At 38.4% G+C, this 25,160-nt stretch overlaps 1 protein-coding gene across 21 annotated transcripts in view; it reads left to right on the plus strand.

The window, feature by feature from the left end:
- LRCH1 (leucine rich repeats and calponin homology domain containing 1) overlaps positions 1-25,160 on the plus strand; it is a 120,389-nt gene that overhangs the window by 82,643 nt on the left and 12,586 nt on the right. For 11 of the 21 annotated variants that reach the window (XM_064175440.1, XM_064175449.1, XM_064175458.1 and 8 more), the window contains 9 exons: positions 1,351-1,449; positions 1,561-1,597; positions 2,445-2,546; positions 4,222-4,272; positions 6,063-6,135; positions 10,684-10,788; positions 14,228-14,337; positions 16,079-16,216; positions 18,085-18,162. In XM_064175440.1, the coding sequence (XP_064031510.1) occupies positions 1,351-1,449; positions 1,561-1,597; positions 2,445-2,546; positions 4,222-4,272; positions 6,063-6,135; positions 10,684-10,788; positions 14,228-14,337; positions 16,079-16,216; positions 18,085-18,162 (793 nt within the window). Of the gene's footprint in view, positions 1-1,350; positions 1,450-1,560; positions 1,598-2,444; positions 2,547-4,221; positions 4,273-6,062; positions 6,136-10,683; positions 10,789-14,227; positions 14,338-16,078; positions 16,217-18,084; positions 18,163-18,562; positions 19,791-25,160 lie in introns of those variants that run through there. The other 10 variants (XM_064175420.1, XM_064175384.1, XM_064175482.1 and 7 more) reach the window with 7 other exon arrangements.

Here is a 25,160-nt window from a genome sequence, read left to right on the forward strand (position 1 = left end):
TCTAACCTTGAAATATGAGTGTTTATTTTAATTTACTGAGCACATAATCTGGGCCTTTCAGTGTACATCTCCTGTGTGTTAACATCCAGACATACTTGACAAGATATACCTGGGTGTTAAATGCTTGACAGATGATGCCATAGGCTTTTAATCCTCTGAGCCACAGAATCATAGAATCAACCAGGTTGGAAGAGACCTCCAAGATCATCCAGTCCAGCCTAGCACCCAGCCCTACCCAGTCAACCAGCCCATGGCACCAAGTGCCTCACCTAGTCTTTTCTTGAACACCTCCAGGGATGGTGACTCCACTACCTCCCTGGGCAGCCCATTCCAATGGCAAATCACTCCCTCTGTGAAGAACTTCCTCCTACTACAGGGCTATGTGGCAGTTTGTTATATACTTGCATTTATAAAACAGTGTGAGGAAATTCAGGGTTTCATATTGAATAATTTTTGTATCTTTATTCAGATCTGCAAAGGAATTAAACTGCTTCCATTGTTCCTTGGTTTAAGATACACCCAAGCTTTCATGCGCTTTTGATGCGAGCCCGGAATGTGCCACACTTTCCCCAAGGAAGTTTCCTTTGTGCATCAGTAAAACTCTGATCACCTAGTTCTAGTAACCAATTCCACCCAGAATTATCTTTCTTGCAAGCCAAAAAAACATTTAAGGGCAGAAATAGTAGGTGGTGCTGACACACCTGAGATGCACTGACCAGAGGTCAGGGTGAAACGTATTGCCTGCAGCTATTCTCACTAAGGCCTGTGACTACTGAACTTGTAAAACACTTGTTTGGTTACTGCTGTCCTACTGTTATGCAGAGTTTCTGCTTACCCTATGTGCACATAAGCAGCATTTCTGTTCTGGAAAGGAATACTTCAGACTCAACCTTTTTCAGTAGTTCACATATGTTCTTAATTCCTATATTGCCTTTCCTGTATTCACTGCTTTCTGATCATTGTCTGTTGTGAATTTATTATTGCACTGCTTCATTTTCATCCACTTCAGATTTTATTATTGAGCCAGGGCTGCAAATTCTATTTGAAAGGAGGATGCTATAGGTTGGATGTAGAAATTTACAGTTTTCTAGATAATGACATGCTTGTTGGCAGTAAAAAGGCCCTTTTCTTTTGGTACAAACCATTGCTCAGGGTGATATCTTGCAGATGAAAGCATTAACATTGCTTTGACTGAAACGGTGACAGGAGACATTTCAGAAAGTTAAGAGATTACACTGAGCAAGTTGAAGCTATTATTATAGAAGTGTTTCATAAATCCATTTGTTTGAAATTAACTACTGAACAGAGTGGTTGCCAAATCTGTACCCCAGTGCGATGTTTTTATTTCAGACCTTGCAGATTAAGCATGGATATTTCAGAGAGCAGTGGTGTGAATCTGTATCCCATGGAACCAGCAACAGCTTTAGAATTTCAAGAGTCTACAGTAAAGTGTGTTTATCTATCTATTTTAGAAACAAAGTGACACATTTGTTAGTTTCATCACACCCAAGTTTCTGCACAATGAATTACATATTTGCATTTGTTTGTCTTTATACATAGCAGTCAAATGCAGATGGAGATGTCTTCCCTTGGTCAGGTACGTTTATGAGTCTGTTATTACAAAATATCAGGGGGAAAGAGAGGAAAAGAAAACAGATTTCATCAGTTTATTTGAAAGAAGGGAGAAAAATGATTAGACTGGAAGACAAAATTATTTTTTCTTTAGTGTTTTTTCTGAAATTGTTTTCCTTTTTTAACATGTGAGTGTATAAAACCTTTCTGGGTTTATCAGTTACTTCTTTTCATCTTTCATTTTTTTTTCCCCTCTGAGTGTCTCTTTCATGTATTCCAGTTCATAGCTCAGCTATGAATATTCATCTCTCATCCCACCCCCCTGTCTCCCTGATTCTGGTGTAGGAAAACAGTGCATTCATTAAGTCTAACCCCCAACTGCTGTATGAACTAGAAATAAGTGTTCTTCCAGAGTGCTGTCCCTAGCTACAGAGAGAATATGAAGAATGATTTGGGATTTTACCATGTGAGAGATGCTGCTTATTTGACCTGTATTCTGACAGGTGAACTGGTATTGTTTATGAAGTACTCTGCTTAGGTTTACATTACCTAACTATTAGCACTGGAACTGCAAGTATATAGTATCTGCTTATTTCTTTGTTCACTTTTCATCACAGTATTTGTAAGAAATACTTAGAACCATAGAATCAACCAGGTTGGAAGAGACCTCAGGAGTCATAGAGTCATAGAATCAGCCAGGTTGGAAGTGACCTCCAAGATCATCCAGTCCAACCTAGCACCCAGCCCTTGCCAGTCATCTAGACCATGGCACTAAATGCCTCATTCAGTCTTTTCTTGAACACCTCCTGGGCAAAGTAAGGTACATTTCTCTTCACTGTGATGTGGAGTCTAAAGAGTTACTTATCTTACAGAGAGAAAATGCTGAAGAGGAACTAGAATTTCAGAGGAGGAGAGATTTGATTATGGAGAAAGCAAAGCCCTGTGAACAGGGTGAAAAATGGTCGTTGAATCAGGTATGGAGGTGCCTGGGTGCAATAAACATAGAAACATTTAGAATGGATCATTGCATTCTGTGAATTTGCATGTGGGAATAACAGTGGATTTAGTCCATTAGGGTTCCTTTGCCTTGATGTGAATCTCAAAGTCAGCCTTGAATGAGAATTTGATTAAGACCTTTTCCTCAGGAAAAATGTCACCTCAAACTTAGATACCCAATAAAATGATTCCTCTTCCCCCTCACCCCAAATACTCTTGGAGTTACATAAATGGCTAAGGTTTTGTTAACAGCAGTGGTTTTGATGTGTTTAATATTGCAGCCAGTATGTAGGTTGAGAAGATAGTTTTCAAGTTTAAAAATGATTTAAAGTTCTGTGTACCTTGCAATGATCCAGCAGTAAAGAACTATGTAAAAAAATCTAATTTAAATATTTGGTACATATGTGACTACTTCAGAAGCTGTCATTACAGGGATTTTTGTGGCTGCTTTTGCCAGAAGATTCTGAGAACACGATTACATAACAGTCTGTCTATATTCATAGTACATGCTACATTCTGTGTAGTACAGAAAGCACTTGTGGCACCACTTGTGCTACTAAATTCATTCAGTTTAGCATAAGTTAAAGATTCTGACAAGTGACCTGCATGCTGTGAGGGAATTTAGACTTGCAGCATGGGCATAACTAGCATATCTGTCACAAGAACATAGTCCCTGAGTACAGGAGTGCTCAAGCATGTGAGTCCCCAGGTTTAGAATCAAAGAATCAACCAGTTTGGAAGAGACCTCCAAGATCATCCAGTCCAACCTAGCACCCAGCCCTAGCCACTCATCTAGACCATGGCACTAAATGCCTCATCCTGTCATCTTATCCAACCCCCTTGCAGTGAGCAACTAGATCAGGTTGATCAGGGTCCCATCAAGTTTGCCCATAGAATAGAATAGCATAGAATAGAATAGAATCAACTGATTATGCTAAAAGGCCATCTTAGAGCAGCTGGTTCACATAATAATGGGAATAAGCTTAAGGAAGGGGTACACAAACACCTTGGGGATAGAAGGCAACAAAGGCAGAAGATAGCACCTCTTGAGCCTGGTGTCCTCTCATCTCCTCCCATAGGGATGCTGTTTTTGAATCAGTTTAAAAAAGAAAAGAAAAAAGGCCCAAAGTAAATCATTTTGACTTGAATTCTAACTTGTTTTTACTTATGCTAACTGTTTCTGCTGCCTGATTGCATTTCATACTTATTAATACCATTTACGTGTTTCCAATTCAACTGTAGCAGATGTGGTAACAAAAGGTATGTTACATTACAATGATAAAATGAATTGCTTACAGACTGCTTTTCAAATCTATGTTAAAAGAGTAGAGTTCCACATTAAACCCTTGGTGACAGTTGAATTGCAGAATCTTTGAAACAAAACTAGAACCAACAAACCTTAAAATACATCTCTAATTAGGATTAAAAATGAATATGCATGACAAAGCTGTGCAAATAATGTCAGCATTTTTTTAGTGTTGTTATAACTAGCAATAAAAGTATTTATTATTCATGAAAATTAATTGTTTTAGTTAAAAAAAAATCAGTGAAGTGTTATTATGTATCTGAGCATCATCAGATAAAATATCCTGTTGTGGTGTATCACTAACATTGCAGCTCAAACAATCTTCTTTCCCCTCCTTTGCCAACAAGCAGAATGACCTAATTGTTTGGAATACAAGTGGGCAAACCTCTCACAATGAGGTAAGATTCCTGCACCATTTGTTTGTCTCTTGTGTTTTGTATGAATGGTTTGTGTACAAAAGGAAACATGCAATAGAGTATCACAAAAAATATGACTGAGCTCATCAACAGTGGCTATGTGATTTATCTGGCCTGTGGTGTGTTCCTATTATCTTAAGGACTTACTAGGGTAGAAAATCAGGAATCGAGTTTCTGATGAGTTTGTTTCTGAGTTTTGGAGTTTAGTATAAAACATTTAATTTTTTTTTTAGATTTTGGCCTTTCTGCCACATTCTCTTTTTGGTTGTTTTGTTGTTTTGACAAGAGTTTCTATTGATTTCAGTACAATTTCTTTCTGCACACTTGTGTCATGTCCTTGATTAGCTTTCAGGGAGGAATCTGATTTTATTGATCCTGTCACTTTCACACTGTGACTCTCAGCAGAAGGTCTGTGGGGAGCTCCTCATGGAGATTTTTCTTCCCCTTCATATTTTTTGTGCAAAAAAGTGGGGTTTCTTCCCTTTACATTGCACTATGTACGAGCTCCTTGGAAGCTGAAAAGCACCCAGACACCTTCCACCCATCTTGGTGATGAGACTTCTATAACTGCAATGAGGAATCACTTTTTGACTAAGATTCCCACTTTTGTTCATTCTGTAACTGCAATGAGGGATCACTTTTTGAGTAAGATTCTCCCTTTTGTTCACTCTGTAATTGCAATGAGGGATCACTTTTTGAGCAAGATTCCCACTTTTGTTCTTTCTGTAATTGCAATGAGGGATCACTTTTTGAGTAAGATTCCCACTTTTGTTCATTCTGTAATTGCAGTGAGGGATCACTTTTTGAGTAAGATTCCCACTTTTGTTCATTCTGTAACTGCAATGAGGGATCACTTTTTGAGCAAGATTCCCACTTCTGTTCACTCTATAATTGCAGTGAGGGATCACTTTTTGAGCAAGAGTCTCCCTTTTGTTCACTCTGTAATTGCAGTGAGGGATCACTTTTTGAGTAAGATTCCCACTTTTGTTCATTCTGTAACTGCAATGAGGGATCACTTTTTGAGTAAGATTCCCACTTTTGTTCATTCTGTAACTGCAATGAGGGATCACTTTTTGAGTAAGATTCCCACTTTTGTTCATTCTGTAACTGCAATGAGGGATCACTTTTTGAGTAAGATTCACACTTTTGTTCTTTCTATAATTGCAATGAGGGATCACTTTTTGAGCAAGATTCCCACTTTTGTTCTTTCTGTAATTGCAATGAGGGATCACTTTTTGAGTAAGATTCCCACTTTTGTTCATTGAATAAGAGTTTGGTTATGGGACTCCTACTATGTTACCACATTACCTCACCTTCCCTACTATGCTCAACTTCCTCTTGCCTAATTTTTAGGCAGAAATTCAGTGTTGCCTGGACAATACCTTGCAGACTGGGAATGAATTCTGTGAAAGAAACAAGCTTATCAGAGGAAAAAGTGTGTCTTGGCTTTGTTTTTCTAAATGTACTATGCCACAAAAGTGTATGCTTGATGAAACCAGGTGATTACATGGAAGAAAATGGGAAACTCCAGAGCTGATTAATAGCTAGAGGAAATATCTTGCAATCTTCAGTCAGAAACTCATATTTTCCAGCAAAGGAATGGGATGCAATAAAAAAAAAAGAGAGGTTTTCATACATTTGGGGCTGTATTATAATCAGGTTATGGCAGAATAGCTGTAGCATATGGTATTGCCACCTTTTGCATTTTATAGATCTCAGTTAGGCTGAGATCTTCTGGATGTTACTTATATGTGTGTTCTTGAATTGCACAGAACAAGGATAAAAGTCCAGCAATGTCTCCTACTGCAAACACCACAATCCCTTTTGGCCTGAAGCCACGATCAGGTAATGTGGGAAAGAAAATTAGCCAACAATTTGTGTGTACATTTTCGTGTTGTTAGTAGGTGTTTGTGTTTTTTTTCCCTTAAGATGGCAGTGATGAAACATTTTTTAGAACAACAGTTAGATTAGAACACTTTAAGGTTGATTTGAATCAAGATTGAATTTGTAAAAATAATGTTTATCACATTATATATTAATCAGTTTTCATCCCTGAAAAAATTGGATGTTTTATGACACTATATGTATGTATGTTTTAAAAATATGTGTGAGTGTATATATATATAAATACACATATGCATCTATGCATATATCTAATCTGTGCTGGCATACTAATTGAAATATGACTTTTGCTTAATTAGTATCTAGTGATACAGCCCAGATTTTGTTGAATGTTGTATATGTTTGGAAAATGCTCATGCATTACTCTGAACGTTGTTCAGTGCAGTGAGTCTGGCTATAATTATGCTTGTGTAAGTATCAAGCATGAGAGGAAGAATAGATGTTTACTTCAGCCAGCAGTTGAGTTTAATTGCAATGCACTGAATCTACATAATCATCAAGCCTTTAACAAGCAACAGTTTATTTAAAGCAAAAAAACCCCACATAAAGCCAACCAAAAAATCCCACCCATTGCTGCATCTGAGGGCTTGGATATCAACTTCCTTAAAAACCAGCACCAGCTACAAGACTAACTCAGTTTTTCTTGTCTCCTCACTGAGATAGTCAAAATTAAGTCATCTTACATCACCTCTAAAGAACAACCCTAAGTTTTTCAATATATTTCAGTGTTTTAGGTCTAATTCTGAATGTCTTTCATCCACCACAAATGGTTTTAATCAAATGCTGGTAAACCACTACGAGCTTGTAGTTTCCATAACAAACTATCTCAGCAATTATGGCAGCAGTTTCACATTTGAATGTTTAAGAAATTGTACCCATAGATTTGATTATTTTTTCCTTTAAAAAAGCTTTTAATAGCAACAAAAATAGCATTGAACCAACCTTGTTTCATGGAGAGATTGTGTAAAACTTCTCTGGTAATGATTATATGCAGTTTGAACTGTTCAGCTGCATGTGTGTGTTGGACTGTTTAAATTCTGGCTCTGCTGTTATAAGTTTCTGGTGCTATAGAGATGTTGTTAATTGTCTGCATATTTAAGGTATAGGTTAAATGATGAGCAAAAGGATCCTTTTGGATTAGGAATAGAAAAAAAACTTGAGTAATATTGCACAGTTGTGGCAACTTTACACTAACACTGTTAGGAGAAAGACATAAAAGGCAAAGAAACCTGTGCCATGTTACTGCTTTCACAGGATGCAGCCTGTGCTCTGCTGAGCTGCTTGCAGAATCTACAGCCAGGGACTGGAAGCAGTGTTATGGGAGAGAGAATACAAGGCTTGTGGCTTCTTATTCAAGAGTTATTTTAACATGTGCTTCTGTGTCTTGGTTTGTCAGTGAGCCAAGATGTCTTACACTTAAGGACTGTAATAGACACAAATAAAATAGCCTAGTGAATCTTTTTGTTGTTGAGGATTTCTAGGGAGACTAGACTGCAGTGGTTGCAGTCCTTTCCAGTCCTCCAGTTGGTGTGGTGGAAGATCAGATGTGCAGAACTCCTACAGTTTTTCCCCTGGCTATGTTGCAGCTGTGTATAGACTAATTGGTTATGATCTGTTGATTTTCTGTACTCTACCCACTTGAATGAATATCTTTGAATCCCTTTGAGTGTGACAATTCTATCATGCTTTTCAATCTCAGCTCTAGGTTGCAGAAAACTTGATAATCTGCATTTATTTTCCTTCCCCTATCATGCACTGCTGACTCACCATGCCAACACCGTTAGTGCACAATCTTTTACTTCATCATGCACTGTTTCAATGAGGTTACCTTTAATTTTTTACCACAGTAGGACAGGAGAATGGGGCAATGGTGATGGTGAAACTTCAGGTCCACCTTTAGATAAGAAGGCAGTTACACAGTGTAACAAAACAAAACCTTGCAAAGGAGTGGTGAAGCTGTATATTTTTTTCTCTCCTGCTCCCACTCTAGGATTACTCTAAAGGTAGTGTTAACATTTATTGTGCTATCACATAAGAACAGTTTACAGATAGAGAGAGGTAGTAGATGACTGAAAATACTGGCATGTTTCTGAGTACTGCTTATTTCCCCAGTTAAAGCTGGTTAGCTTTCCATGTGTCTAGCTTCTTCATTTTATTTCCTTTTCAAATGCTTTGTAAGTTTTGTGTGAGCTTGAACCTTTCTACCACTGCTCTAGAGCTGAGCTAGTCTAGGGGGTCCATCATTTATGTGATCTGGGTGAGATTTTCAGCTCACTCCTAGTTCAATAGCTTTTTTTTTCAGTTAAGTTCTTTGTGGCCTCAGGGGAAATCTTAGAAGTCATTGGAAATTAGTTTTAGCTATTCAACTTAATTAGAGCTTACATTTGAATTACTTGTTCTTATAAATCTTTCAAATCTGAGTGCAAGATGGAAAAGACATTGAAGTGTTGGAACTAAAATGTGTGCATCATGTTCTGTGGGGAAAATGACAGCAAATTTGCAGCCACCCCTTCCTGAAGTGTGAGGCTTTTTTTCACTATGTTTGTTTTCATCTGTTTTAAATGAATATTGCTTTCTATTTGACTTGCTTTTTTTTTCTTCCTCCCCTCATCCTTTCATAATGATTTTTGTCTCTTGGAAAGGTGAAAGGAAACTGTTCTAGACTTCTGGTAAGGTTTCCATTTCTTTTTGAAATACACATACAAATGGAAGTGCTTCCAGAGGATAAACCACACTAGTTTAAACTTCTGCCTTAGTACAAACCGTAGTAGTACATCCTGATATGTGTTCAGGACTGAAAGTCCTTTACATGTTTCATTTTAAAGCTAGAAAAAAAAAAAGTAGGGTATGTTCATATTTGATGCCTGACATGGTGCCCAAAGCAGGTGTTTTGAAAGGTAATTAATGTATTTTGTCATCTTGATAGTTTATTTTCAAGAGTCAGATCTTTGCATAAAGGGTGAAAAGAGAGAGGGTTTTCAATCTATTGTTTTTTTAAGACTATTTCCTCCTGTATTTTAAGCACATCTGTAGATTGTGGACTTGAATTCACATTGGCAAGAACCAATAATCACAGGTTTTCGTAGGATTGTAATTTTGCTCTTGGGAAATGCTTTTTGCTCTCTGAAAAGGAATCCCTTGAAATCATTAATAGCTTTAAGCTCTTTGTGCTTGATTAATAAAATGATTTAAATGTTCAGTGGTGCTCACTGTTGAAACTGGAGTATTGCAAAGCTCTTGCCACAATGTCTTTAATACACCAGACCTTGAAGCCTTGCCTCAGCATCTACTAATGCATCTTGCAATACTCCAAACTTCATTTTTTTTGCTTTTGATCTGTTTCTACTGAAAAAAAAAGACTGAAAACAGAGACAAACCAACAAAAATATAGTTGTACCTTCAGAGGCTAAAAGAAGCACTGACAAAACATAGAATTAGTGATCATTACAACTTGATGGTATTTTGCCTTCTTTTGAGAAGTGTAATTATGACTAGTTGAAGGATAGAAAGCAGAGTGAATGGAAAATAGGGACTGTACTGTACAAGTTTAGCTTCATAGTGACCTGATGAGAGGCAATGAACTATAAACATGGCATGATTTAACAGTCACCTGGTGAAAAGACCCTCTTGCAGCTTCTGGGGAGAAGTGGAATTTTGTGTGCTTTAGGGAGCCCTGCTGGATTGTTACTCAATTTGTGTGTGTGTGTGTTAGAAGACTACAGTGCAGGCTTGCCAAAGCTTATGGTGCAAACTCAGGATCACCCTTTGGAAGTATTGTGTGTCTGTTCCTGTCTCTGAAAACTCTCTGTAAGTTGCAGAGGACCAGAGCTTTCCTAGGGTGGAGAGCCCTTTGTGGGTTTGGACTTACTGCTGGGTGAGCAAGAAATATAACTAATGCTACATCTGTAGTACATCTCCTTGCAGAGCATAATTCAACAGAATGAAAATCCATTGGATAACAAAGCAGCTACCTATCAAAATCAGCTAGCAAGTTGTAACAATATTTTCATGTGGAAGTCCCACTTTTCTTTCTTTGTGGGAGGAGATGTTCTTACTGGGTAGTTAAAAAATACCAAGGTTCTTATTCTATTAAGACTTCATTGCTGAAGCTTCAGGCCTGATATATTTACCTTCTGATTCACAGTGTCAGGCCTATGATATAAAATCTATGGGTACTTTTTTCTTAAAACTCAGTTGTAAGCAAGTTGTGTGAAATGCTCTGGTTACAGTGATCTGCCTAAGCTTAACCTTAACTGCACATATGCTGTATGATTTGCAACTACTAACATGTAACTTCTCCTTCTTTTTATTCTGCACCATCTTTCATCCTTTGCTCAAAAATTATGCATTTTGTATTAATCACCTTTTGAATTACATCTTTGTCATTGCCATGCAATCCTAATGCCATATATGAAATACTGCTGCCCCCTTTTATTTGCCCTCTGGTCCTTATACCACCATGGTTGGACTGGCTATCACTCCCCTCAGCAGACCCATCCCTCAGTCTTCCTCCTATCTCCTTCAACACACTTACACAGGCACAAACATGGGACAACTTTAGCTACAGTATCCCATCTGAAGGAGACAGTGACAATGGTAGGTGTTCCATAAATAATTTACTTAAACTTGTGTTTTCAGGAACCTGGATATATGATAAATGCCAAATTTTGTCCATAGCCACATCCTGTTTAGGGGGTATTTATATAACTGAATACCTCAAATGAAGCAATTTACTGTCAAATCTTTCATGTGAAAAGTAAATCAGTGAAGAGTGTTACTGTTCTCAAATCTGGCAAAACAACTTTCCCCACGGTGTCTGCTCAAAGAAGCTTTTCCAGTATAGACTTATTTGCTTGCTTTAATTTTTCAAGGGTTTATAGAAGTTGTACTCAAGCAGCAGATAATTTTACTACTATATTTTCTGCTTTTTCAAAGAATTATTTATTTTTCCTAGATATTGCCTGTTAATGAAAATATCCTGCCTCTCATCTGCACTGATTAATGCAGGTGCATGGCTAACATAATTAGAAGAGGAATCCATGAAGAAACAAAGCTGAAATAATCAGCTAAGTGAAAATAGTGATTCCTGCCCAATAGAGACTTTTAGTAAGCTGTCAAACTTATCTGTGCAGAGTGAAGGTCAGGTATATTAGTGGACATGGTTACTGCTGCTTTGTTCTGTTTATCTCGGAGCATTATTGTCATAGCATATTGAGTCATGGCACTAATATGCAAAGTTGGCCATGTTTGGGCTGTCTGGGTCTTACACTGCATTAGTAGTTGAGTGTCAGGTGGAAAAAATAAACCTCACCCAATTAAACTGCTTATAAGAATTGGTAGACAGATGCATTTCTATTTTAAAGTAGGACTGTTGTTCTTTCAGTTGCCCTAAATTAGAAGGCTGGTTAGATATTAGAAGGTAGTTAAACTGTCAAAAATATCAGATTGAAACCATGACTACAGATCTTGAATGATAACTGCTAACATGTAGTTTAGAATACCAGCATTCTTAATTCAGTTCATTACTTGACAGTGCTCACTGTGGTCACAATTACAGAACCATAAAAAAGCAGAATATGTAAGAAATTACCTCCATAAAGGCAACAAGTATGGAATATAAGAGCTGTGATAACAGTAAGTTGAAAATCTGAAAGTAGTTCATGATGATGGGAAGCTAACTTGATGTTTCCCTGCTGAATGTTGTAACAGAGGAGGCTAGTGGTACTTGTGTTGTTACAGAATTTGATCTGTGCTAATTTTAGGTTGCTGTTCTAAATGAAATGAGCAGTACTGACTAGCACGTGCTAGTGCTAGTCAGTGTTTTTCCCCTTTAATCATGATTGGTGCTCTTGTCTGGGTCTAGGTTTGTTACCTAAGGTGTATCTCCTTAGTGTAGGAAGCAAAATGGACCAGAGACTGCTCTCTGGCACTGAGGTTAGTTGGTAGAGCAGGATTCAGATCCATATCCAAGTACTCTTGCCAAAACAAGATGGCTGAGTTTAAGATGCCTTTGGGGAATGTCTTTTGCCTGTGCTGTTCCAGGATCTATATTTAGGCATTGTGTAGAAGAGAGGTGGGTTTGCAGTGATCTAAACAGTGTAGGTGTGTGCAAGCCAATATTGAGGATCCCATGCACCAGCCCTGTGTAGTTTCTTCCCGTAGATGAGGCCATGGATAGAAGCCAATATTGAGGATCCCATGCACCAGCCCTGTGTAGTTTCCTCCCATAGATGTAGCCATGGATAGAAGCCAATATTGAGGATCCCATGCACCAGCCCTGGATGTAGCCTTGGAAAGGGAAATGCCATGCATTAATGTAGTATCTTTGTATCATCTTTAGGTGAACTGTTGCCAAGCTGTGTGACAGGGAAGGCCAAGTCCAGCATTTCTGGAATATTTTTAAGGCTTGGGACAGGCAATATCCATACCATTATGGATACTTTGGTTTAGCAAATGGCTCTCTGTAATAACTTCACTCCTACTTAAGTCTGGACTCAGTGAAGTCAGTCAAACAGAAATCTAGCTCTTAAATGATTTCATGTCTGCTTGTCATTAGTCCAACCTTCCTTTTGTCTGTTATTTTCAGTCATGTTAAATCATTTAGTTGTTTATCTAATGGACAATATTGGCAAATTCAGGACACTTAAATTCTTTGTAAGTAGTGTACCTATGTGCATGGTAACTCAGTGTGAGAACTTTTACAAGGGAGTTTGTCCTTGGCTGGGGTATGTCAAATGCATATCATGTTATTAACTGTTGGCCATGTAATTTGTTGAGACTTTGTAAAAGGTTATTGGAATGAGCATTATGTAGTAATTCTGACCATGGGTTCAAAAGGCAGAAACTCTACCTTGCAAAAAGTGAAAGATAAACCTTCAGGTGTGTCTGAGATGCAGGCTTCCCTTGCTGGAAAATGGGAGTAATGCAGAGGCAAGGAATGCTCAGGACTGCCCAAACTTTCTGGACTAGAATATTTTCCTCTAAAATCACTGTGTAGCCAAAGCATTTATAACCAATGCTCTTGAGTGTGTGGTGGATTTAGTTGTTTAACCTTTCTGGTTTGTAATCTTTTAATACCAGTGTCCCACTGCCTCACAATCAGCTTGTATTTCCCCCTTGTGTTGCAATGGATGTCTTACTCAGGCAGAATTGAATTACTGATGTTGATATTTAGTTTTTGGTGAAAGATGTTTGTAGTCTGAGATGGAAAGGAACTAGATCTGGAGACATTCATACTGAGGAGCCAGCAGTGTGCCCAGGTGGCCAAGAGAGCCAATAGCATCCTGGCCTGCATCAGGAACAGTGTGGCCAGTAGGACAAGGGAGGTTATTCTGCCCCTGTACTCAGCACTGGCCAGGCCACACCTTGAGTGCTGTGTCCAGCTCTGGGCTCCTCAATTCAAGAGAGATGTTGAGGTGCTGGAAGGTGTCCAGAGAAGGGCAACAAACCTGGTGAGGGGCCTGGAACACAAAGCCTATGAGGAGAGGCTGAGGGAGCTGGGGGTGTTTAGCCTGGAGAAGAGGAGGCTCAGGGGGGACCTCATTGCTGTCTACAACTACCTGAAGGGAGGCTGTAGCCAGGTGGGGGTTGGTCTCTTCTGCCAGGCAAGCAGCAACAGAACAAGGGGATACAGTCTCAAGCTGTGCCAGGGGAGGTCTAGGCTGGATGTTAGGAGGAAGTTTTTGGCAGAGAGAGTGATTGGCATTGGAATGGGCTGCCCAGGGAGGTGGTGGAGGCATCGTCCCTGGAGGTGTTGAAGAAAAGCCTGGCTGAGGCACTTAGTGCCATGGTCTGGTTGAGTGGCTAGGGCTGGGTGCTAGGTTGGACTGTGTTGATGGCCCAAGATGCCATTCAGAGCTTCAAAACACTCCATTTATGATTGTAATTCAAGATCACATTTTGCTGTTTCCCTGAGGACAAAGGAATTTTAACAGTTTTTGCTGGAGGCAGTACCTAAGGAATTGACTTAATTTAGAAATTAACATATCAAGGTGTTAATTCTTAAAGTATAATGTGCCTTCTTTTACAATCACAGTGTTCTTAAGACCACAGAGAAATCTGGAATCCATAGACCCACAATTTACAATCCGGAGGAAGATGGAACAGATGAGAGAAGAGAGGGAGCTCGTGGAACAGCTGCGTGAGGTATCTGTGCGTTGGTAGAATTAAGTGGTTCTGCTGGGGTCTCTTTTTTAATCAGTAGAATTAATTTGTTCTGGTGGAATCTATTTTTTAATTTTACTTTGGTTATCTTAGTAGGAGAATATTAAAAAAAGGTTAAACCAAGGCATATGACTTCTGTAAGTCACATTGATGAGAGTGTTTCTGAAGGGCTTTATCCCAGTCAGCTGTCTGCTCATCAGGAGAGGCTTTGTGAAAATGGGAAGCAATAATGGGAGTTAGCTGAACAATGTACAGTCAAACAGCATGCCTTGCACTGGTGGAACTCACAATGGAAGTCATTGTATCAGAAAGGATGAAGTGATCATTTGGGGGATGGGGAAGTCTAGAAACTATCTCTTAACAGCTGGAGAAGTCTTGAGTCTAGCAAGTAAAAGACAATGACATCTGTTCGTTTAAACTGAAGTTAGAAACTTTTTTTTTTAGGAGACATAATTAGTACTTGAACCAACTTTCTTAGAAGTTATAAGAATATTTCATCACTGAAGATCTGAATATACAAGATGGTTTTCTCATGTGTTTTCTTGCATGTAGAACATACAGCCTGGTGCCAAAATTGCTGTTTGAGGTTGCATAGGGGCTGTTATATGGCTGATACCTAGGTGGAACTGTTTGTGTGACACCTATTTAAGTAAAAAAAACCAGTAACAACCCAAAACCCCATCACAACCTCTGCCACAGGGAGTATTGTGACCCTGAGTCTGTCCAGCTTGCAGTTATGTCATGGTATCAACAGAAGAGAGGAGGTTGTAGCCAGGAGGGGGTTGGTATCTTCTCCCAGGCAAGCAGCAACAGAACAAGGGGACACAGTCTCAAGTTGTGCCGGGGGAGGTCTAGGCTGGATGTTAGGAGGAAGTTGTTGGCAGAGAGAGTGATTGGCATTGGAATGGGCTGCCCAGGGAGGTGGTGGAGTTACCATCCCTGGAGGTGTTCAGGAAAAGACTGGCTGAGGCACTTAGTGCCATGGTCTAGTTGACTGGATAGGGCTGGGTGCTAGGTTGGACTGGATGATCTTGGAGGTCTCTTCCAACCTGCTTGATTCTATGATTCTACCCAGAAGTAGACTAACCAAGGCTCTGATCTCACTTCAGATTTGTTAGACCAGGTGACTTTCAGAAATCCCTTCCAACCTACACTCTCCTTTCAATCTAGAGAGAATAATTTACTTTCGTCTAAAACACCTGGCATAGACTGAGGTGATGTGTTAGTAGAGAGTAATGACATTAAGGAGGCTTAACTAGGACTAAGAAGTGCCTCTTGTAAGATAATGGAAAGAATTATCTGTAAGAGTTAGTAAGAGTTGTCTGTTGGAATGTTTTTAAGATTGGAGAGCAGTTTGTCACACCTGATGAGTTTCCCAGTCTCATTGTAGACCTTTTTTTCCCTATAAAACTCTCCAGTAGTTTCAAAGTACAACAGGGGAAATTCCACCTAAATATAAGGAGAAAATCCTTTATTTCTTGTGTAACAGAACACTGGAACAGACTACCCAGGGAGTCTGTTGTGACATCTTCTCTGGAGTCATTCAAAACCTGCCTGCACACGTCCCTGTGCAACCTATTCTAGACAAAGCAGCAATAGCTGGGAGGATTGGTCCTCAGGGATCCCCAGAGGTCCCTTCCACCCTCTGTCATTCTGTGATTTCTGGTTTTACCTCTCAATCCATGTTTTTATAGTAAAATGTGCCTGTGTTTTCTATTTGCAGAACATTGAAACAAGGCTAAAGATTTGTTTGCCTGAAGACTTGGGCTCTGCTCTGATGGATGGTGTAGTTCTGTGCCATTTAGTGAATCACGTTCGCCCTCGGTCTGTAGGAAGCATACATGTACCTTCACCAGCAGTAGTAAGTCAGGTGTTTCTTCTTCTGTTGGACTGTGAGTGATGTTAAAAGATGTACAGGTTTATTGCCAAATGATGTGAAACAGATTGCTCTTCATTCAGTATTCTTAGCTGTTCAGGATGTTTATTACAAATCCACATGTTTTTTGTGTGCATTCATACAAATAAACACACAAAGCTGTAAGTGAATAAAATTATGCCAGCTCTGATCTAGCAACAACTCAGTTTGGGGTTTTTTTTCCCCCTTAATGGCTTTTTTCTTCAGCATGGTATGAAATTCTATGATTACAAGGTTTTGTTCTGAGAGCCTTTTAAAAGGATTAGTCCCTTTTTATTTGAATGAAAACTATGAGGTTAGCTTTAGCAACGTGTGCTTTAGCAGATGTCACGTTACTAAAGAACTTGGAGCACTTGTTAGTATATTCTTTCTGTTTGGTTTCCTGTAGAGGTTACTGCTTTAAGTGGCACACAAAATGAAACTGAAACATGTGCTGTAGTGGTACAATATTGAATTGACAAAACCTAAGAGCCCAAAGATTTCAGCACACCAAATTTATGTAATCTCTGTGTGCATTTATTGAAACTTAATTCTCTTAGTGTTCTCTCTTGTTTGTTGATGTCTCTTTCTTAGATCATCGTTCTAGGTTCCTCATACCACTCTCTTTCTGAAGAGATTTTGTTTGCTTGTTGTTTTTTGGTGTTCATTTTTGCTTGGTTTGGTTTTCATGTATATATTAAAAATTGGTCACATACAGAATGTAGATTTCAGAGGCAATGTGTGAGGAGTGACAGTAGGGCAGATGTTAAGAAAAAGACATCTTCTCAGATGGCCCAGTGGAGTTTTACTATGGCTTGGTTTTAAATTACTTCTGTGGTAAAAATAGGGCATTGCCAAAACAACACAAAACCTTGAGTTTCTGGGGCAACAACTTCAGTTTTGGTGCTGAGCTTTTGAGCAGTTTTGGTGGTGAGCTTTTGAGCCCTTTTGGTTGATTTTGATTTTGTTGTTGTTGTTGTTGTTGGGTTTGGGGTTTGGTTTGGTTTGGTGTATTTTGTTAGGGTTTTTTTTTTGTTTGTTTTGGTTGGTTTTGTTTTTTTTTTAAGATAAAAATCTTGGTGGTTGTTTTTATTTCCTATAGCAACAAGCAAATATTTGAAATCCATTTTAATTTTGTTTTGACTTTTGATGATGTTCTCATGCTTGAAACAGCATTCAAATTACTTTAGCCTGGAGATGTAGTTCTGTGAAGTCTTTGCTACTGTAGCAAATTCTTGGTTTAGGTGGGTTTTCAGGCATTAACTATGGCTTTTCTCTTTTGTTTGGGTTTGATTTTGTTGTTTGGCTTTTGGGGGGAGTTAATAACATGGTATTTTGGTGAGTAGTTCTGAGAGAGACAAAGCATTTGAAATGGTACAGTAACAGAACAGAGACATTAAAATTGTGTATAGCTACTATACATTTGTGAGTACATAAAAAAAATTAAGAAGAGGTTGTTGCTTAAATTAAGTCTATTCTCTATAATGTATGTTGAAATCCTTCATGTGTTTACTTGCTGTCCAGAAAATCAATGCTGCCCGTCACAAATCATACAAGTTTTAAAGCATCACAAGCTGGATGTGAACAAGTAGAGATCTAAAAGTCCTGGTGACTAATAATTAAGTAGAAGCACAAAGCATCTACAACTTAGGTAGTCAGATTGCATTTGTAGGCACAAAATTTTTAGTGTAATGGGGAAAAAAAGGTAATTTTATGCATTGTTTTCAGGAGAAATATACAGATGCTGCATCAGTGGATAAATAGTGCAGTAGATGAGATGACTTTAACGTTTTTGACTTCTTTTGACATAAACTGTTTTTTTCTTGTTTTTACAGCCTAAACTTAGCATGGCCAAATGCAGGAGAAATGTGGAAAACTTTCTGGATGCATGTAGAAAGCTGGGGATTCCAGAGGTAATTTAATGAAGTCTGTCATTTCTAGATGGATTCAAAATGCCAAACGCACAAGTTACTTCAGCGTTAAAGGATAACTTCATGAGCTACAGTTTTTTTCAGCAATACTGATGCATAATAAGATAGGGCTAAATAATCTTGGTTCATATTACTCTTAGCTTAAAGTGGTTCATGTCATAGCACTTCAAAATGGCAACTTTTGTCTTAAACTAGTAATTCAGTCTTATCCTCAATACCTCCCTATCTTTGCCATAAAACATATATAAGAATATGATCATTAAGTAGTATGCAAAATATAGTTGGGATAATTTTTGGCTAATTGTTTTCATGATATAATTGCATTTTACTTCATGCTTTTAGACTGATTGCATTCTTTTTAATGGTTTTCTTTTTTTAACAGTAATAAGTACTCAGCTGTATGCATTGTGAAAGTGACTAATAACACACTCATTTGTGCTGAAACGCTTGTGCAGTGGGAAAAAAAGGCTGTTATGTATGGAGAATACATAGGAGTAAAGTTCTTTAACGTAGATGTGTTTCAGAAGTTTGAAACAAAAAAAGAATGGAAATGCTGGATATTTTCTGCTTTTAGGAATGGCAGCTTTCATCATGTAATTTATTCTTACATTAATAAGGGAGAACACCTTCACAACTAGCGTAATGAATTCAGTAGTGGCGCTGGGAATATTTCAAAGACTCCCTTATGATTTAGAAGTACCAGTTCAGAAAGTGTTCATTTCAAATACATGACCCTCAAAAGAAGGTAAAGGGTAATACAAGGACCTTTTTAATCTGAAAACATGAAAATTACATGATGTATTTTCACTCTTGCCTACGTATGACAGAATAATGAAGACCAAGCTCTTTTCAGTCTGTGTTTCAAGAATGATGAAGCAAAAGGGTATTTTGTGTCTCTTTGGCACACCATCCCCTCAGGAAAGGGATAGTAATGCAGAACTTTCACACTGGGGAAGAATTCCAGCATGAAGTCTTTAGCTTTTATTGATCTTATAGCACTCAATTTGGAGGACAGCAAAAGTAACATTTTTTTGGTAGGAATTCTGAGAGGGAGACTTCATCTTACAGCTTCAGTGAATGATTCATCCTAAATTTAATTTGAGAATTTGGTGTAGCAGGCTAGGTTCTACATCACAATGGTTAATTTAGCTCTTGTAATTATATAATCTCTTCTCTAGAATGATTTCATAGCCAAGTTAAAATTTAATTTCAAAGGAGATCAAAATCTCAGCGCTGTGGGCTTGGAGACAACGCAGAGTGTTTGTAAGCCACTCCAAAGTTCATTAGCCTTCTGATGGGTCATAATTTATTCAGAGAATTAGAATACAAGTCAGATAGTTTTTTGTTGGGTTTCTTGACTGTATTTTGCTGGGAAAGAAAAGACCAAGGAGATGTTTTCATTGTTGTCAAGAGATCTTTTGGAAACTGAAATAGAGCAGAAGTATTTACAAAGGTCCTTGCGGTGAGATATTACAGATGCATGAGATAAGCATTTTCTCTGTGTTTATTTTTGATTTCTCTAAGTAGTCTTTTTGGAAGAATACTTTGTTTTCCACTAATAGACCTTTCTATGTATTTGTTACACCTTCTCTTTAATGCTTCTATTGAAATTAGTGTATTTTTTTTTTTAGGATTTCTTAAATTTTATTTTATCAAAGTATATTTGCTTAAATCTTACTTTATCAAAGTATATTTGCTTAAATTTTATTTTATCAAAGTGTATTTGCTTAAATTTTATTTTATCAAAGTGTATTTGCTGCAGAGTACACAAAGCCTTAAGTAAAAGGCCAGATCTTACCAATCTGATTTTATATATTAACCATTCAATGAATCTAAGTAAGTACTAACTTCTCCTGAGCAGGGAAAAATAATTCATTCACTTTAACATAATGCCTTTCAGTTGTAAATCTGTGACAAGTTTAAAATATACTGAGCACTTTCTTTTGGTTATCTGCCAGTAATTTGCAATGTAAATGCTTTCCATATCTTGTGGAAATCCATCATGTTGTGAAACTAGCAGGTAGATGCTAGAACTTTGCTGTGTGTTGGAGGGACAAGTTTTAGGAATGCATAAATTGTAGGATATGGCAGTCAGCTGTCAAAGTGTTTAAAGAACCACAGATGGTGAGTTTAAGGCTGCTTCAGGTTGATGAGTTGTACATTGGTTAACTATCTCTAGGCAAGCCAGAGAAGATGCTTGAAAACAAGCATCTTATGGGAAAGGGACAGGTTCTGCTTGTTGATCCTAACATTTGTAGTTACTAGGCTTGTCTGGGATACTTCTGTCCATGGTCAGTTCTTGACCATCAGCTTGAAGTTCTGCTGGTTTTTAAGGATTTAAAATGGTTGTGTTTCCTGTTGGTTTGTTTTCACATATTTATGGCATGGAATAGAGTGCTTCCTATTTCTTGACCTCTGCAGGTTTAATGTCCTGTCAAATCATGTCAAGTGAGAACAAGGAAATAGCTAAGTAATTACTCTGTTGTGCTGATGTGCATGGTTCTTACTTCTGTGGCTTTCAGCATTCAGTTCTTGGGTCAAACTTGGCTTTCCCCAGAACGATCCTGGGAAACTTCATCCAAGTGCAGAAACACACAATTGGCATCCATATCCAAATGTACCATCATAAGTGTCAGGAGTTGGTACCTTGCCCAAAAAATCACAAGCACAGAATTCAGGAACATGAGCTTCGCTTTGTAATCACCTGGCATGTGGATGAGTCTGAAAGCCTTTGAATGCCTGAGGATTTCAGTAAGTGAGGATTTCACTTCCTGTTAATGGCCTTATGATGCTCCTGATCAAAAGGAAAAGGGATGTTTAAAACATATAGTCCTCACCCTTTAATAAGAAATTAAATTGCATGACTCTTACCACGTTATAGGCTATCAAATATGTGACAATTGTAGGACAATCAACTTGTGTCCCCTTTTGCCACTAATGTTTCCTGTAGAGCCACACCAGAGACCTTTGTAAATGATCTCTTTTTTTTGGAGACAAGCCTGGATTTTTCTTTGATGTGAGAAAGGGATGTAGCAGGTAAGCAGCTGAAAGTCTGAAGATTCAGAAAATGGCTGCTGTGGGCCTCAAGAGGTATGTGGCAGATAAGGTGCAATTTTTGTCACTCAGAAAGGTGCAGAAGAAGACTTTATTTTACACTTTAAGCAATTTGACAGTTTTTAGTTAAGTCTGCTCTGCAATACTGATAGAATGACAAACCTAATTTTTTTCTGCTGCAGACTGAATAAGCAAGTGGTAGTGGATGTGTGATAAGTAAGGAGGTGCCTGCCCTACTGGATTTTTCAGAGTGGCATGCAGTACTTGGATGATGTCATTCACTGCAGCAGATTTAATGTCATATGAACCCACTGCTAACACCACCTGTAATGCTTACCCAGTCCACCTCTACTGCACTGACTCCTTCTCATTTTCTGGGTTTAAAAAATAAAGCTACTTTTTACTCTTGTGTGTAACACTGGCTTCCAAAGTGTACCAGTTCTGATGGAGTTTTACTTTTGCAAGTGACATCTCATCCCAGAAATACTGAAAGTGATCATCAGAGTCTAAAATGCCTACCCCAGGAGAATGTATGTAAAGCAGTGGAAATATTCTGGTTGCAATTGTTCTGTTAGTAAAATAAGTATATATATATATATATATATATAAAATATTTATATAGAGAGACAATAATATACATATACATTTCTTCAACTTGTCAGTTGTCACATTAGAATCAGTTTTCATGCTAGTAGCCAAGAAGTAGAATTTCCCATTTTAATTTGCAATTCATTAAGTTAATGAAGCTTTAGCTTTTGTTCTTGCTAGCTGTTGTTCCTGGTAATCCATATTACAGAGCAGTAATATTGCCAAAATGCAAAAGTAACTGATTTGTGGTGGGCTGAATACCTTCTTACAAGTGAAATTGAAACTGAAAGCAAGCTGGAAATGCAGGATTTTGTTTGAAAGGCAACATGTACAAGATTTGCTCTGCATTTCTTCTCAACTGTAAATAGCTATGACACGTCAGAAGTAGGACCTTCTAAGCATTTTGTCAGGATGGAAATTGAACAAAGTATTTTTACTGTGGGCAAAGTACTGTTGCCTTTTTACAAAGAAGACAACTTTATGATCTACATATTACAGTAATAATCTTAACAGTTTGGGCACTTCAGCATATTTTGGCCCTTTCTGGGGCCTCTTCAGTTCAGAGAAATGACACAGAGAGATTAAAAGGAAAAACAAAGAGGAAGGAGTCTTTTCCTGCATACTCAGGTGCCCCTTGTCAGTCTTCATATGTCTTGGGGAAAAAAAAAGAGATAGAATTAAGTTATATTTAATGCTGGAATGGTAATTTCTGTTGATAAAGGGTAGTGATAAAGTGAAGTCTTCCACAGTCAGTTGTTGCAGAAGGTTTGTTGAGCTTACGTGTTCCAGCACATCGGTAGCAGTGCAGCGTAATGTAGTGGGAAAAGTTATTTCTTGGATGGCAGTGAGGGACTTCTGCCGTGTCTCTCTCAAATGTTCAGGCAGCTACTTGGCATACACATACAGAACAGAAAGGACTGAGATGGCAGGAAATGGCTTTTTTTGGTTTCAAGTTATGATTTGAAAATTCAGATTACAAAAGGCCCCTTGCTCAGACTTTGATTCCTGCAAACAGGAGATATTGCTGCATCTCAGCTCCTCTGCTAAAATCTAGGTGCACTGTGTTGCAATAGCAGACAGAATTGCTCTCAAAATCAGTATGACTTTTATTAATGTAAGAATTGCTAATGAAGTAGAACAGGGCGGGGGAAAGCAATCAAGCAAGGCTTTTGCATGTTAAAAGTGGCAGAACAAAGTAAGAAGCAACCAAACAGAGTGTGTCCAGTGTCTTATCTTCTCTCCACCTATTAGTTGTTCGACTGGTAATTGTGTTTCTCAGGTTAATGCAAGATAAATTTTCATTACCACTTAATGCTTGTTTTCTGATCAATTCACATAATCAGTTACTTCTCCATAGTTTCATCATGAGGCATCCAAGAAGTTGCAGTAAGTTTTACCAGCTATGACTCCTTTCTCCACCCTTTTGTGCTGGACTTGGTAACGTACACTGTGTGGCTTATGGTATGGAGTTGAGTGGTTCAGTATGGGGCACACTTCTGAGGTTCCTTTCATTTGTGTTTTGAATATAGTGCATATACCTTACAAACGTCATCTTTTTTCCCCACACTTCTGCAAACTTACTCTTAACGTTTTTTACCAGAGTCAAAAACTGGAGGAGGTTGGTTTTGCAATGCTCTGTTTTCACAGTCGCTGCAGGAGCATGTAGAATGAGGGTGGTTTGTGCACACAAACAGCTGGTCGTGCTCTTGTCCTTCCACTTTTGTCTTCCTGCCTTTATTCCGTGTGCATGATTTTGGCAGCTATATGATTTAATCAGGTAGCTTCACAGACATAAAAAATCAGTCCATAAATGTAATGGTTAAAATGATGAATACTTCTAGTTCTTACTAGTAATGATTTCAGCATCCAAAAGGAGAAGGGCACTGCTTGTGGTGGGTTGGTGGCTGTGTCTGAGACCTGAGGTGGGGACTTTTTCACTATTTTATGATGTCCTTGTTTCAGTTTGGTATTTTCATTTCACTGCATTGATTAAATTATGGTAACTTAAGCAGAAACACATTCACCATTGCTGCAAAGCTATAGTTTAAATTGTGTTTCTTTAATCTGGAGTTGCATTACAGAAGTTTAAAATACATACAATGTGAATGTTGCAGTTAGTAAGTTGTGAATGTTCACCAAGTGTCACAGAACACACAAAACCAAGCAAAACTGATCAGACACTTCTCAGATTTCCCCAGGGTTCACTGAGTTTCACTAAAGCACAGCATGACTTTTCCCAAAGGTGGTTTCTTGCATATGTTGGCTGGTTTTATACTCTTTGGCCTCTCTTGTATGCTGCTTGCTATGTTAATCTCTGGTTAAGCAAGCTCTCTGGGCTGTAAAAACTCAGCCTATTGCCAGCTGCCTCTCAAACTGTGAAACTGCTTCCTTCTCTGTTTGATTGCAGGAGGGATTTTGGTGGAGGGGAGGCTTGGACAAAAATGTGGGGGGAAAAATCTTTGTTTTAAAGTTCTGACAGGTTGTTTTTTAAATATAAATTTAAATTCAATCTATCCTAGATATTTATTTGGGAGATATATTTGGAAACAGTAGGAATTGAGTCTTAGCTCAATAACTAATCCAGCATCTTCTCAGGTTATTGGTGTCTTTAGTAAAAGTGAAATACATTGCATGGTTGTCTGTTGTGGGGAGTTTGCTTACTCTAATAGTAGCTTCTCTGGTAAACACTTTCTCTGTGTGTAGATGTTCTCAGATACAGTCCTGTACCATTTTAAAACAAGATCAGCATGTTTTGTTTTGTGGGTTTCCATCCTTTAGAAAAAGACAAATATGATTACACTGAGTTTATTGTTCCAGCTGCAATTATTCTGAAAAATGACTGTACAAAATAGCAGTGTTGTTGCTAGGCAGGGTGGTTTTCTCCTCCTGTCTACCTGGTGGCCTAAATAACAAAGCTTCTTTTTTGCTGCTTTTAGCTCTTGTTTAAAGCTAGAACCAGTCATGATATTCAAGAGCAGGCTCAGCAAGGCTCAGAGCAACATGATTTAGTGGAGAGTGTCCCTGCTCACTGCAGGGGGGTTGGATTGGATGACCTTTGGAGGTTCCTTCCAACCCAGACCTGCTCACTGCAGGGGGGTTGGATTGGATGACCTTTGGAGGTTCCTTCCAACCCAGACCTGCTCACTGCAGGGGGGTTGGATTGGATGACCTTTGGAGGTTCCTTCCAACCCAGACCTGCTCACTGCAGGGGGGTTGGATTGGATGACCTTTGGAGGTTCCTTCCAACCCAGACCTGCTCACTGCAGGGGGGTTGGACTGGATGACCTTTGGAGGTTCCTTCCAACCCAAACCATTCTATGAGTCTATGCTTCTGTAAT

This window comes from Pogoniulus pusillus, chromosome 3, assembly GCF_015220805.1.
Source record: "Pogoniulus pusillus isolate bPogPus1 chromosome 3, bPogPus1.pri, whole genome shotgun sequence".
Lineage (NCBI taxonomy): Eukaryota > Metazoa > Chordata > Aves > Piciformes > Lybiidae > Pogoniulus > Pogoniulus pusillus.